The sequence below is a fragment of the Scardinius erythrophthalmus genome (genome assembly GCF_964197995.2).
Source record: "Scardinius erythrophthalmus genome assembly, chromosome: 20".
Classification (NCBI taxonomy): domain Eukaryota; kingdom Metazoa; phylum Chordata; class Actinopteri; order Cypriniformes; family Leuciscidae; genus Scardinius; species Scardinius erythrophthalmus.
This window is the reverse complement of record NC_138240.1, coordinates 3541176-3556466: the sequence shown is the minus strand read 5'-3', so window position 1 is coordinate 3556466 and position 15291 is coordinate 3541176. Positions and strand designations below refer to the sequence as shown.

General features: G+C 39.7%; 2 protein-coding genes across 2 annotated transcripts in view; both read left to right on the top strand.

Moving 5' to 3' along the window:
- Window positions 1-7440, top strand: part of LOC308680434 (protein turtle homolog A-like) — a gene marked incomplete at its 3' end in the record, with an annotated part of 40505 nt that extends 33065 nt beyond the window's left edge. Inside the window, exons 5-16 of the mRNA XM_081348562.1 lie at window positions 1730-1881; window positions 3121-3238; window positions 3971-4112; window positions 4492-4637; window positions 5259-5401; window positions 5486-5626; window positions 5742-5858; window positions 6036-6186; window positions 6281-6392; window positions 6774-6949; window positions 7255-7375; window positions 7422-7440. Of these exons, the coding sequence (XP_081204688.1) occupies window positions 1730-1881; window positions 3121-3238; window positions 3971-4112; window positions 4492-4637; window positions 5259-5401; window positions 5486-5626; window positions 5742-5858; window positions 6036-6186; window positions 6281-6392; window positions 6774-6949; window positions 7255-7375; window positions 7422-7440 (1538 nt within the window). The remainder of the gene's footprint in view (window positions 1-1729; window positions 1882-3120; window positions 3239-3970; window positions 4113-4491; window positions 4638-5258; window positions 5402-5485; window positions 5627-5741; window positions 5859-6035; window positions 6187-6280; window positions 6393-6773; window positions 6950-7254; window positions 7376-7421) is intronic.
- On the top strand, window positions 7386-14879 carry igsf9b (immunoglobulin superfamily, member 9b). The gene is made up of 8 exons (XM_081348803.1): window positions 7386-7493; window positions 7602-7686; window positions 8748-8918; window positions 9325-9361; window positions 9525-12959; window positions 13106-13281; window positions 13400-13603; window positions 13902-14879. The coding sequence occupies exons 1-7, from the start codon at window positions 7461-7463 to the stop codon at window positions 13588-13590; spliced, it is 4128 nt and encodes a 1375-aa protein (XP_081204929.1). The 5' UTR covers window positions 7386-7460; the 3' UTR covers window positions 13591-13603; window positions 13902-14879.
- The last annotated feature ends 412 nt before the right edge of the window (window positions 14880-15291 follow it).

The following is a 15291-nucleotide window of genomic DNA, read 5'->3' as shown; positions in this document are numbered from 1 at the left end:
GTGAGCAAGTGTAAAGCAATGATTTTAGGTCCTTAAAGGGATAGTTCACCTAAAAATAAAAGCCTAAATTCAATCTGTTCATCATATAAAGCAATTGTGTCTCTTCAGAATAATTTAGACTAAACCGCTCAATTCATTTGGATTAGTTTTACGATCTTTTTATGAACTTTTTAAAGCGTCAAAGTGGTAGTTGCGTTGCTGTCAATGGTGGAACAGAAAGCTCTCATATTTCATTAAAAATATCTTAATTAGTCAAGTCAAGTCATCTTATTTTATATAGCGCTTTTAACAATGTAGATTGTTTCGAAGCAGCTTTACAGAGATAAACGTATAATTTAAGGTAACACAGATTGTTTTGGCTTTATAGCGGTTCTTAAAGTTATTTTCCAGCTAAAGCTAGTTTTGATTGATTCGCTTCCGTCGCAACGATCATTTGTTATTAAATTTGGGGCCGCTAAGACGACAACATTCTCTCTACACAGACTTTAAACGCGAACCTGTGAGAAACGCTGATGGCGTTCACATGCGCATTAAGAATTGGTTCTGTAGTTATGTGCGTTTGAATATATGTGCGCAGGTTTGTAATTCCCTACAGACCAAGCCTAAACAAAGTACTGGTGTTTCCTTATAATTTTTGATACAGAATTTTATTTTATTTTATCTTATGTTATGTGAATGCTAGGTCAAAGAGATGTGTCTTTAATCTAGCTTTGAACTGACAGAGTGTGTCTGCTTCCCGGACAATGGTAGGAAGACTGTTCCAAAGTTTTGGTGCTAAATAGGAAAAGGATCTACCGCCAGCAGTCGATTTTGATATTCTAGGTATTATCAACTGGCTGGAATTTTGAGATTGCAATAGACGTGAAGGACTATAATGCGTTAAGAGCTCACTTGAGTACTGCGGAGCTAAACCATTCAGTGCTTTGTAAGTAATCAGCAATATTTTAAAATTTATGCGATGTTTAATAGGGAGCCAATGCAGTTTTGACAGAACCGGGCTAATATGGTCATACTTCCTGGTTCTGGTAAGAACTCGAGCTGCTGCGTTTTGGACCAGCTGTAGTTTGTTTATTAAGCGTGCAGGGCAACCACCCAGTAGAGCATTACAATAATCTAGCCTTGAGGTCATGAACGCATGAACTAATTGTTCTGCATTTGTCAATGAGAGCATATGGCGTAATTTAGATATATTTTTAAGATGGAAAAATTCAGTTTTACAGATACTAGACACGTGACTTTCAAATGAAAGATTGGTATCAAAGAGCACACCCAGGTTCCTAACCGACGACGAAGACTCGACAGAGCAGCCATCAAGTGTTAGACAGTATTCTGGGTTATTACGTGAGGAAGTTTTTTGTCCAATAATTAGATTCTTCTTCGTTTTTTTTTTTTTCAGAATTTAGAAGTAGGAAATTACGAGCCATTTGTGTTTCGAAGATGAACAAAAGTCTTACGGGTTTGGAACGACATGTGGATAATTAATAATGGCAGAATGTTCATTTTTGGGTGAACTGTCCCCTTAAGTGCTGCAGTATATATCGGTGACCTTATTATTATCGTATCAGTCTAATTAGTCTGATATTACTATCGTCTGCCTGATTAAGCCAATATTAAAAGTACATATTAAATTAATTAATTTACTTTTTTTTATTTATTTTTTTTATTCTTATATTATTTTATGTATTTATTTTCTCTATGAAAATGGTTTTGATGGTTATGTCTGCTGTAGCTCCTCCAGTGTTCATAAAGACTCCTCCTGCCTTTCTGGAGGTCATGTTGGGTGAATCTCTCACCCTCCAGTGTGATGCTCATGGAAACCCGAAACCCATCATCATCTGGAGAAAAGATGGCAGTGCCGCTGAGGAACAAGAAGCAGTTCAGGTACACAGCTTTTCAGTTGATTGTTAGTAGGGCTGCACAATATATCGAAATTATCGAAACATCGCAAATGTATATATCGCAATATGCATATCGCAACGGCTTGCAATAACTGGGGTCATGAACAAAAGACAAAGAGAAAATCACTCACAGCTCTCGGCTGAATAACTTTTGTAGCTTTAATAAGAATCAGTATATTTTTTATTCATACAGTGAAAACTAAGCATTGTTTTATTTTTACATTTGATTATTAAGTTTCTGTTGTTAAATAAACCTAATGTAGGATAACCTGAACCCCTAAACCCCGTGGTTTAAACTGATGTTAAAATAACATTTCTTATGCCACAGTAAAACACTGATGTTCACTTTCAGAAGTTGTAGGGATGTTTTCTTGTCACAATAAGAATGTGAAACACATGTAGGTTATATCATTTTAAATATATTTTAAAGATAATTTAAGACGGTTCATAAAGATAATTGTGACCCTGGACCACAAAACCAGTCTGATGGGTAATTTTTTTTAAATTGATTTTTTTTTACATCATCTGAAAGCTGGATATATAATCTTTCCATTGATGTATGGTTTGTTAGGATAGGACAATATTTGGCCGAGATACAACTATTTGAAAATCTGGAATCTGAGGGTACAGAAAAATCGAAATATTGAGAAAATCGCCTTTAAAGTTGTCCATTTCTATTGGCGATAGTGCTGCATCTATTCACAAAAATAAATGTTTTATATATTTAAGGTGGGAAATTTACAAAATATCTTCATGGAACATGATCTTTACTTAATATCCTAATGATTTTTGGCATAAAAGAAAAATCTATAATTTTGACCCATACAATGTTATGTTGGCTATTGCCACAAATATACCCATGCAACATAAGACTGGTTTTGTGATCCAGGGTCACAATTTATATTCATCAGGAATTCCAAATCAACCCTGTTTGCTTTTCTTAATACATGTTTTAGTCTTATTCATGAATCCCTCCCCTCCAACCACCTAGCTCCATTCTGATGTACAATCAACTTTTCATTGTGCAATTCAAATCTACATCTCTACATTTTTACCCTGATTGAATATCCTGTTTTACTCAGATATACATTGTGATTGCAGAAGCACGATGACTTGTGAATCACGTATCATGTTAACTTGAGTGTAGAGTTCACTTTGGGCTGTTCACATTTTCCTCTTTGACAGTCTCGTTTACCACCTAAACATTAATTTCCCTCAACAGGTACTCAATGAAACCTTGTCTTTAGCCAAGGTTACCAGGGAAACGGCAGGAATATACAAGTGTCACGTATCCAATTCAGAAGGGAACCTTACCTACACCACCCAGCTGCAGGTCAAAGGTCAGTTACACACCACGTCTTGCCCACGTGGGCGAAGAAAGCCAGCAGCTTGTAAATAGGCTTGCAGGGTATTAAGTGTTTACCTTAAGCAGCATTTGGTATGAGAACATTGGAGTCGTTGATGCAGTTGGATTTGTGTGCAAATTCAGTTACCCTAATCCCAGCTTCATATGGTTTGCAACTGGGTTGGTTCACATTAAGAACTGTTGTGGCTTAGCTCAGAAATTATGAACTTTCTACTATGCAATGGCCTCTTTAAATCAGATTTGAAAGATGTTCAGCTCTAAATGTGTGTGTGATGTGCACCATGAAAGATGATAAACATTAAGCAAATAAAATGCATCAATGAAAGTTCCTCAGTTGCATGATCGCACAACAGCAAAGCGAATGGTAGCATTGCAATTCTGTTTTATTCATGAAGTATGTCATCTTCTGAGCATTGGACAACAGAATGCTATAGCATGTGGTTGAAAACCTAGACAGTATCTCGCATTAATTTTTTCACAGCATAAGAATTTAGAGTGACTTTTCTGGCAAACTGTAGTGTAATGAAACGGACAACACTGCCCTCTTTTGGTGAGAGTGCTTTAACACAATGCATTTGGCACTTAAGCCTAAATCTCACCCCTGAACAAACAACCTCCTCAAATCAAGATGCCCATAAAAGCTGATTACATTTTATGCATTCAGTCTCACATGCGTGCTTTTATGCATTCTTTTGCTTTCAACCAGGTCCTCCAATTATCATCATTCCCCCTGAGGACACCACTTTGAATATGTCCCAGGATGCAGTTCTGCAATGCCAAGCAGAAGCGTATCCTTCTAACCTCACATACGAGTGGTGGAAACAAGACCAAAACGTGTTTCACATTGAGTAAGTGACCTGTGATTACAAGAGCTTAGATAACATTATGACACTGGAATTCTGATTGGACAATCACAGCATTCTGCCATCAAATATTATTGTATAATTAATGATGTGTTATTTTCACATAATTACAATCAAAAAATTTTGTAATTTTTAAATTTTTGTAATTTTTCATTCATTGCGATACAATGAATGAAAAATTAATTTATTTATTTAGTAGCCTCTAATTATGTTGGTTAATTACATTTATTAGAAATAATATTAATAGCATTTATTGTCATTGAACTGTGTAGTTAAATTATGGACTACACTAAAAATCTTTACTTATGTAATGCTGTCTGTGTGTCTTTGTTTTCTGTTTGCTGATGCATGTTTGTGTTTACAGAGTTCTGAAATCACGGGTAAAAATCCTAGTGGACGGGACACTCCTCATTTCAGGTCTGATACCTGAGGATTCTGGGAATTACACCTGCACACCCACCAATGGTCTAATGACTCCGCCCTCTGCGTCTGCCTACCTCAAAGTTAAACGTGAGTGCTTTGCAATTTATTGGTTCTAAATTCGAAATGTTAAAATCTCATCTTCATGTATACCAGATAAAGAGAGCAACAGAAGATACAATTAAAGGGGTTATTAAAGGGGTCCTATTATGCTTTTACATGTTCAACATTCTTTAGCGTGTAATGCTGCTGTTTGACCATGAAAAACAGTCCCTCGAATGGGAGTTTTTCTCTATATAAATTCTTATTCTGAAACGGCTCAGTTGTAGCCTTGCGTTTTCTTCCAGGAGCAAACATGTCACAGTATTCCTCATTTAAATAATTCCCACCCAGAGCATACGCAAAATAAAGGGGAGGGGCCTGGTTGAGTTATTTAGTAGTGTTTTGAACACACTTGAAGCGCTACACCAATCACAACACATTGATTCAGCCGACCAATCAGAGCACATTGCACTTTTTAGAAGGAGGGGCTTTTCATTGAGACAGGAACTAAACAGAGTGTTACTGACAGACTGAGAACTCAGGAGCTGCAACAATGTGTGAAAAATAATGTGTTTTTTAAACATTCAAGCATGAAAAACCTATTCTTGTAGATGCCAAAAACAAGGCATAATAGGTCCCTTTTAATATAAATGCCTGATTTTCTTAAAGACCCTGCACGAGTGGTTCGGATGCCCCGTGAGACTTATCTTCCCGTGGGAATGAAGGGAAAGATCGAATGCCCAGTTCAAGCCGAGCCCCCTATGCTGTATGTTAATTGGACCAAAGATGGAGCGTCCTTGGACCTGGAGCAGGTACTGTGTATATCATCAAGCATCTTATTTAATTGTGACCCAAATTACATCATTTTATACTCTCATCTCATCTCGATTGGTCAGTATCCAGGATGGATGTTCAACTCAGAGGGCTCAGTGTTCATAACTGCAGCAAATGATGATGCAGTGGGCATGTACACCTGTACAGCCTATAACAGTTACGGGACCATGGGCCAATCAGAACCTACCAAAGTTATCCTGAAGGTGAACACCATATCTCTAGAATGTCTAGAAAGTCACCACATAGTGAAATTCATTATTAATGACTGACTTGACATCTGAGTTGCTGAGAATTTTTTTGCAATCTGGTGGTCCATAGGACCCCCCTTCATTCCGTGTCTCGCCCCGTGCCGAGTACCTACAAGAAGTAGGTAGGGAGCTGGTGATACCCTGTCAACCTGAGGGAGACCCCCTCCCTAATATCACATGGATTAAAGTAAGTTGTTTTTTTAGTTTTTTAATCCCAATAACCTTCAGATGACCATGATTTACAACTTGCCATTGCATATATTTTTATGTGTGTATTTAAAGGCTAATATACTGGCAGACATGGATTTAAAGCCTCAGATGGTATAAACATGCTTCACTCAAGTTTCTTTCTCATCTGCTTTAGGTTGGTCCCGTCCCTCGCTCTCCGTTTACAGTCCTATCCAATGGCTCTCTGGTCCTGCGTCCACTCAGTAAGGACCACCAGGGGGCGTGGGAGTGTCTTGCCACCAACCGTGTGGCCACTGTCAGTGTGGCAACCACGATTTTAGTGCTAGGTGAGAGGAACAGGGAATAAAAAGAACCCGTATTTACCTATAGAAAAACAAATGGGACAGAACTCAAATCTATTATCTGTTCTGTTTTCTTCAGGCACAAGTCCCCATGCTGTTACCTCCGTGTCTGTGGATCCAGGGATTAGTCAGGCCAATGTGTCCTGGGAGCCAGGTTTTGATGGAGGATACACTCAGAGATTTACTGTTTGGTAAGTGACCTCAAACTGAATGCATCAGCAGTAGCACTAGATTTGTGTATGTATCTTGTTCAGTTATCTTTATTTTTTAGCTTTTCTATCTGTGTTCTGTTGTTGTCGTCTTCTGTCACCAAGACAAATTCTTTTTTTTTTTTTTTTTTTTTCATTTAAATACACATAACTTAATACTTGAAAGTTTAAAATACATATTCATTTGTTTATACGTTATTTTTCTACTTTCAAAATGAAGAATCGTGTTCAGTAGCATTGTCTTGCTGTATCATTGAAATGATTTTGAGAATCAGTTTCATTTCATCATTTCAGTAGCATTTCAATTGACCACTGATTTTTTTGTATTGTGACTATCATATCACATATCTCTCTCTTTATCAGGATAAAGCCCACTGTGAGAGGAAAACATGAATGGGCATCAATCCCTGTGCCAACATCGAAAACTTCCCTGCTGGTGACGGGTCTGCAAGCTGTCACTAGTTACCAGTTCAGTGTTCTTGCCCAAAACAAGTTGGGCTCTGGACCCTTCAGTGAGATTATCACCATTACGACACTGGGTGAGCACTTTTTTATATATATATATATATATATATATATATATATATATATATATATATATATATATATATATATATACATGCAAATCATGCACTTTATGAAGTCTCCAATTAGCTCTACACATACAGATACGTATCTTATACATGGTAAGCTTTAGACTGTCTATAGATTCTCTAACAAATCTGTATTCCCTTATTTGATTCAAAGCATTCCCTGGTGGACTATAAAGTTATTCCAAACCTATGGTCCAAGATTTATGATGTAGCATACTAAGATAAACCCTTTAATGTTTTTTTCATTGCAGCACCTCCAACAGACGCTCCCAGTGTGGTAACCACCATTGAGGTGTTGCTCCCTCCCACCTTGCTGTCAGCCAATCGTACATCACTGGGTGTTTTGCTGCAATGGGTGCCACCTCTAGAAGAGTCTCCACCATTAACTTCATTTGTACTTCTAGCAAAGCGGGGAAAGGGGGAGTGGGTCACTATAGACAGAGAGATTGCTGTCAACATGACCGAGTTGATTGTACAGGGACTTGTTAAGGTAAAACGTTTGAAATATTGGGAAAATGGCAGCTTGGTGTTGAATGTCCCTATTCTATGCCATTCGTTTTCACTTGATGGTTCATTTTCTCTTCATTTATTTCCACAGGACTCCAACTATGAGCTGTGTCTTCTGTCTCGCAGAGACAGACTGGTTAGTGTGCCCAGTGACTCAGTTGTCATCTCTACTGAAGGTGAGGCTAAATCAGAACTCAATATTTTGACTTAAAATTGATATATCTGGCTTTTTGAAAGAGTTTTTTTTACTTATGAGGCTTGGAAAAACTACAGACTTAATAAATATAATTGAATATAAATATTATTTAATATCATAAATAGTAGTGGTTCAGCAGTTCACAAAACCCACGGTTCAGATCTTAATGTTTTTGATAATTTTTTTGAAATAGCAAGAAAAAAATGAAACTATATATATATATATATCGGGGGTCGGGTTACTTTGCTTTCCATTTATTACTTAAAGCACACTTTAAGTACTCCGATACCACTACACCTTACCCAACTAATGAAGTTCAAACATTATTAAATACAACAGTCAGTAAAAAAACTAAAAAATACACTAATTACAAGCATGTAGATAAATACAATATAACAAAGCTACAAATAAAGTAAGGTCTAACTGTAGTCTAACTGTAAATGTAATAATTAAATGTAAAATAACACTATAGTGTTCTCTGTATAAATTGAATATAGCTTAATCTTTGTTAAAGCTTGTTGTTTGAATAACATTAATGACATTGACAACAGCAGGTGTTTATTGGCTGCTGTCACTTGAAGTCCTACCGCACGGATCCAATATAATGATACACATCCGATTCCTTTCTCAACTCTTTACGTTCACTTAAGACAACGACTGTGTTTATGAGAGAACTTGCCTAGACAGGTATTTTGACATAATTTTGTGTGTCCATCCAAGTGCAAAGAGAGGCGAAAGAGGAATCAATCCAAAGATAGCAAGCTAGTACCGAATTAAATTATTTTTTTGCCTCTTTTAGTTCTGGAATGGTTTAAGATCTATTGAATGTGTAAACTGGTAAGACAAAACACATACAAATGATAAACTTTCACTCTATGGTGGTTAAACTTGCAATAAATCCGCGAGTCAACTAAGATCCTTTTAAACCCTAATAAATAGAAGGTTCAAGAAGTCAGAAATGTAATATTGATATAAATTATGTTTAATTGTTAATTGATTTATTATATTATTAGAGGGTAACATGTAATGTGTGGCCCTAAGGTATGGAGATGTATCCGGCAGCACCCAGTCTCCTGGCCTTTGTTCCTGAGCCCCTGTTGGCTGGTGTGATTGGGGGTGTGTGTTTCCTGTTTGCTGCCATCATCCTTTCTCTGGTGACAGCCTGTGTTATGAACAATAGAAGGGGACAACGGCGAAGGAAAAAGAGAGATGGTAAAAGCAGTGATGAAGATTGCTGATTTTGAATATGAATTTTTTGTTCACCACTATAAAAACATCTTGAACCTTTTTGCATGCTCTTGAAGTCATTTGGGGCTGCAACATTCAGATATATGGATTGTGTACTTAATGAAGAGTTAAAACATTACTCAAAAGACTTAAGTCAATTCATTAAGGCCTTTGATGCATTATCAATCGCTATGACCATATAGACATTTAATGCCTCAAAGTCTGATACTTGACACATTTGAAGTGATGTATTTGTTCTCAGCCATCAGTGGTATTGTCATGCATGGCATCTCTGTTTTTGTTGAGGCTGCTTTTGTTTTTGGCACTTTGTCATCTTATGACTCATTATCTGTGGCATGATATGAACTTTGCACCCTCCCCACCATTTCAGATATCCCCTCTGCCCTCCAGAAGAGTTCGTCTCCACAGTAAGTGTCCTTCCTTGCTATGCATGTATCATTCCTATGCTTCTCCATCTTTGTCACTGTACTACAATGGGTTTTTGAAATGACAACCCGAAGGGATGATACATTTGTTTCAAACATCTCTCTATTTGTTCCCTAAATGTTCACTTGTCTTCTTTCTCCTCAGAGCTCACTTGCCTTCTGACAGTCCCGACAGTGTGCTGAAGTTAAAACTGTGCCCTCCTTTAAACTTCTTCCCCAACTCATCCTCCTCTGATCGCTCAGACCGTTCCTCCTTTGATAAAGGCAGCCGCAGTGAGTACCAGGATCAGAGAAAGCAGCTCCTGTCCTCATCCTCTCCACCTCCACGCTACACCCTGTGTGAGAGCCACTTTGGTGGATCTCCCTCACCCACATCTGCTATTGAGGCCATAGCCAGAAGTCCTGATGGTCGCTTCGTTATCCAACCTGACCTAGAAAACTCCATACCAACCCACGTCAAAAAGAACCTCAAAAGAGAATTCCCACAATCACCTGGTAGAGGGAGTAACGATGGAACTTTTAAAGAGTCCAACCAATCAAATCCTGTAAGTTCAGAGAGGGATGGACAGAGAGAGAATCTGTCAGCATTGACAGTGGACCCTCCAGACCCAGAGAGACCCCATCACTCCCCTGGCAGGGTGAGGGCAATGGCCAGAAACTTTTCCCGTCATGGCTGCTTCTACTCTGATGATGAGCAGGGCTGCTCTGAGGCCTTGTTGGAGAAGGCCAGTTTTTATTCAGACAGCAGCGAAAAGAGGGTGAGTGACTCACTAAGAAAATGCCGGAGTGCCAGTCATAGGGAGGACATATTTCCCAGCTTAACCAGGAGAGCTCGAGCTTTGGAGAGAGAGAGGCTGCTCCACCAGGCACAATACCAGCCAATCAATGGAGACAGCCAGCTGACAGAGGACAGCACTATGGTAACTCAACTGGATGGTGAAAGAGAGAGGGACAACTTAAGCAAATGTTTAAAGCTGGTGAAGGAACGTGAGCAAATGGAGAGGGAGCTAGAACACTATACGGCCAGCCGAAGGGTACAGGCACATGAGCAACAACAGAGGCGGGCCAAGTCTGCAAGTCCCTTAAGAAAATGGACAGGTGATGAGTTTGAAGACCCTATTTGGAAGCCCCAAGATATACATTTACGACAAAAAAACAGACCCAGAAGCCTGGCCCAGCGTGTATCGGACTATAGGAGGGGCTGTTATTTTGGCAACACCAGTAGTCCCTTGGAGAGACTTCCCTCTTCGTCTTCCTCACACATCCAGTGGGACATAAGCCCTGTGACATCCCCCACCAGCCTAGTGCCAGTGCAGAGCCTTTCTGAAGGGAACACACCTCATTCACTCTACCCTCACACACGTCAACAAGGCATTGCCGATCTAGAAGATTCATTGGCAACAGATGTCTCTCGTTCACCAGCAACACAATATACCTCTCTCTCACTTTTCTCTCCTACCAGGGACATACCCTCTCCCAGTAAAACCAACCTGAGTGGGGCACAAGCTAGACAACCGGAAAGTCACCTGGAAGAGGAGCAGGAGCTGCCCAACAGGACTTTAGTTCAGGAAAGTTGGTTGCAAGAAAGAAAAATGGAAAAAGAGGCTTCAGCATTTAGATCAACATCCCCTGCTCGCTTGAATCCTCAACCATCTGAGCTACACCAAATGGTGGCAGGAAGAGATAAAGATACTAGTCCTAACCGACATTTCCTTGATCCCATGATTCAAAGCGTCACAGACACAGAGGAAGTAAGGGCCGTTCAAAAAGACAAACTGAGCCGTAATCCATCAGGTTGCTCTACATTGCCCTATGATCATCAGAAAGCAGGAGCAAAAGGTAAAGTGATAGTAAGTGGTGATTGCAGCTCCATATTGCCTTACAATGAGCAAGAGAAAGAGGGTATCAGGGCTCGATCCCGAAAGAGTGACAAATGTGTTCTCAGTGAAAGCCCTAGTCGAATATCACACCTGACCCTGTTGGAAAATGAGGCAGGAAGTGATCAGTCAAATTTATCGAGAATGTCAGAAACAATGAAAGCTAAGCTTGCTCCCCAACCAGACCGGATGTCCCCACTGCAGACCACCACTATCCTGGAATACCTGAGTCTTCCGGGTTTCATTGAAATGAGTGTAGATGATCCTGCAGAAGTGACTGAGCCTTCGGAATCTGTTGAACCCAGTGTTGAGTCAGAAACTAGGGCACTGTTAAGAGATGAGCCTGACGTTGTACCCAAAATTTGGGAAAAAGATGGTCAGGAGCACTCTGGGACTATTAGTCAACATAATGGGGCTGTTCATGACCACAGAACCCTGAACGTACCAGTGGGACACCATAAACCTGGAAGTATTCAGATTTCTGACCATTGTTCACAATTAGAGGCACAAGATACATGTGTTAAATCAGGCATCTCAAACACAATCAAGAAAGGGTTCTCACCATCTAAAGAAAAGGAAAAGAGTTCTGAGCCTTTGGTTTCTCAGAGTTTAGGGCCTCAAAAACAAGTTACACAGCATGGTCAAGCACAGACATTAATTAACACGGCTAAAAGCATGGCAGCAATTGTTTCCAAATGCCAAGACTCTATATCTGAACAATATCAAAGATATCAGGCTCAGGGTGACCGGACAAACATGATATCCTCACGGATCTATCCAGGTCCTATGCCTTTCATGAAGAAATCAGTCAGCATTGGTCCCTGTAGGACCCTCTCTGGAGTCGGGCAACCACGTCAATTCCTTAAGAAGTCCATTAGTTTAGGTTCTAGATGGGAACATTTTGAAAATCCAAGAGCTTATATATCTGAGACTTGTTACAGGGATAAATTTCCCCACCCAGATATAAGGCTCAAATCTTACAGTCTGGGTCGTACCCCTGCACGCTACTATCCCATGTCTGGCCCATCATGGCGAGGGTCAGTGCCCTGTCAACCTCCTACCAGCTACAGTTTAGAGAGACGAAAGCATATTGAGAGATCTGACATGACACCTCCCTACCACACACCTGTTCCCTCAGTCCCAGATCCACCACAACACATGGAATCATCCCTTCCTTCCAGGCGAGAGTCAGATCCACGTCGACAGGCAGCGGTCTTTCAAGATTTCTCTAGGTGGCCACTGACTTATCAGGAAACACTTAGGTCAGTTCAGCATAAGTATGTCCCACAAGAACCTCCTCGACCTTTTGCTCCTCCCAGATCAGTGGCCAGGGTGGACTACCTGCAACCTGCAGAAAACCGAAGGTATCCACCAAGGCCTTTCCTCCCCAGAGGTTACAGCTGGCCCTCACCATATCATACATCCTTCCCCCTACGAGAGCAAGACATTCCGAGAGAGGTGGACAAAGGGATGGGTGCAGTTAGGGGCTGTACAGAGACAGAAGGCCGGGATATAAGAGGTGATGGGGGCAGAGCCAGTTACGCCAGCCAGAGCAGTGGAAGGGGTAGTGTGGGACCGTATGGACATGGTCACCTACGCCAGTCTCTCTCTATCACTCCAACCTTACTCAGCTCGCCGGAGACCACCGAAGAGAGCGAGAGGCTTAGGACAGATAAAGACCTGAGAGAACGGAGGTCCAAAAGGTGAAGCTGATACACATATACATGAGGCAAGACCTCAGCACAGACAAACTAGAATAGTTCCCAATGTCTTATTTTGCTTATGTACAAAAAGACAGTGATATAAATGTGTACAATCTCACTATGTATTGTTGCATGTGTGTGTGTAGAAGAAATACCTCAGTAGATGAAAGTTATGAATGGGATGCTGCGGACCACTCTGTGGATCTCGACATCCTGGAGGCCATGAAGATGGAGCGGCCCCATGCAGGCTTTGGGCGAGGCAGGGAATTTAGGCAAGAACGCCCCCGCTCCACCGCTGGCCTCCAGGACTTCCAGAGTAAACGTAAGACCACTTGAGCTTGTCTGTTTATTTCCTACATCAAATATAATGGCAAATTAAGTTTTCCCTGAACTTTATCCATCCTCCACCTCCTCCTCCTCCCCCTTTCCTCTCCTCTCAGGCCTGTACACCATCAGCCCTCCCTTAGTGTCCCAGCCTCCTCAGCACCGGTATGGTCGTTCCCTCAGTGAGGCTCGCTTCAATGCCCTGCGACAGGAGTTCCAGGAGTACCGAAGAGCCCAGGAATCCTACTCCCGAGACCCCTGCACCCCCCCTGACCCAGACTCTGACTCCAGCTCCGCATTGCTCTGATAACCTTACTTTGGTCCGTTTCCTCCCTTTGACCAATCCGTATTGAAGTTTAACTTGTTTTAGCTATGGATGTTTTAGTAGTTATGGATATCCCTTTGTAGGGACAAATGTCCACAGAACTGATGTTTGACTTACAGTACATTGTTTGACAGTACAAAATTCATTCTGAAAAGTGCTATATTACAATTTGGCCTCAAGAACAAAATTTTATAAAATGCCTCTTATTTCCATGTTAAATTCAATTTAAAGCCAGAGTTTTATTTGGTCCTTATGTAGGCAACTAACTATTATCCCTGTATTTATATTTCCAGAGCATCCCAAGGAAGACGACAAATTGGTTTTGAGTAAAAACCTAACAAATCCCGAGAAAGCAAAGGATCCAGACTTAAATATCATTGACCAGCTTTGATGTATATTCATTATTGTCATTACGCTGTAAAGGTGCGTTCAGCTCCTTCTGAAGGTTTTCCAAACTTGAAATATGTATAGTATGTGGAATTTAGTTTTTGTATCAGTCTTTCGTTCACATTCACTGTCTAGACTAAAAGACAAGCTTTCATAAATTACAGTTTTACTGAAATGTATGATTGTTTTTTTACAGGTTTTATAAATGAAATTGATATCCATTGTGGATAATGGACACTCTAGAAATATAACTACTTTCAAAGGGTTTTGTTACATTTTTCATTCAGCCGAACCAAAATAACAGTATAGCATAAAGTCTGCTTTGACAATCAGATACTGCATCCAAGGAAACGTATATTTCAAGCAAATGAAATTTATAATGTTGTATTTTACATATACAGGCGTACATGTATATATGAATATAATGTTGCTGTGTTTGTTTACCATGTGTATATTTGAGCACCATTCATCTTGGAACTGAATTAATTTTTAACCCTTTGTCATTATAATTTAAAGCAAAAATGAAGTGCCAATATTGAGTTAAGAACTTAGCTGCCTTAACTCTCAATCAAACTCTCCTCGCAATTTATTTGTACTCTTTACTGTAATTGACTTTCCCAAACAGACATTTTTTTGCAGCTAGCTCACTTAATCTTCTATATTTGTTTTGCTTTAATGCAAAGAACTGTGGATGTATAAAATGGTTTAAACAAAAACATGGACGGCATCTTGGCACATGGAAACATGGATCTTGGCATCCTTCTATCACTCTTGGTCAGTCTGTGCTTAGCGATGTAAATATATTTTTTAATTGTTTTTTTGTTTTTTTTACAAATGTTCATGAATGTTTTGAGAAAACATTGATCTATCTTATATTTAAGATGCTGCTGTACATTTTTGTAATACATTTAAAGGTTTTTTGACAGAATAATTTTGGTTTTGTAAAAAAAAAAAAGTTTTATGTATGTTCTTATATTTGTTTTTTATAAATGTTGTCACTCATTTTTGTATGATTTGTAAAATAAAATGTTCCACTGAGAAATGTTATGTTTGTGAGAGGTTTCTGTGAACAATCATCTACTTCAAAAATAATAATAAAAAAAGTGCAATGGTATGGCTAGCCTACATGTACAGGGGTCTGACACCACCATTGCTATAGGCCTTATGCACCAGATAAACAAGCTGTCTGAACTTCCGTTGTTTGCGGTAGCTCTGTATATTTATATGGCATTGCTGTCGAAGAGTAATTAGGAAATTGTGAAAATCGGAAGACAACACAACATGCATAATGCTGAA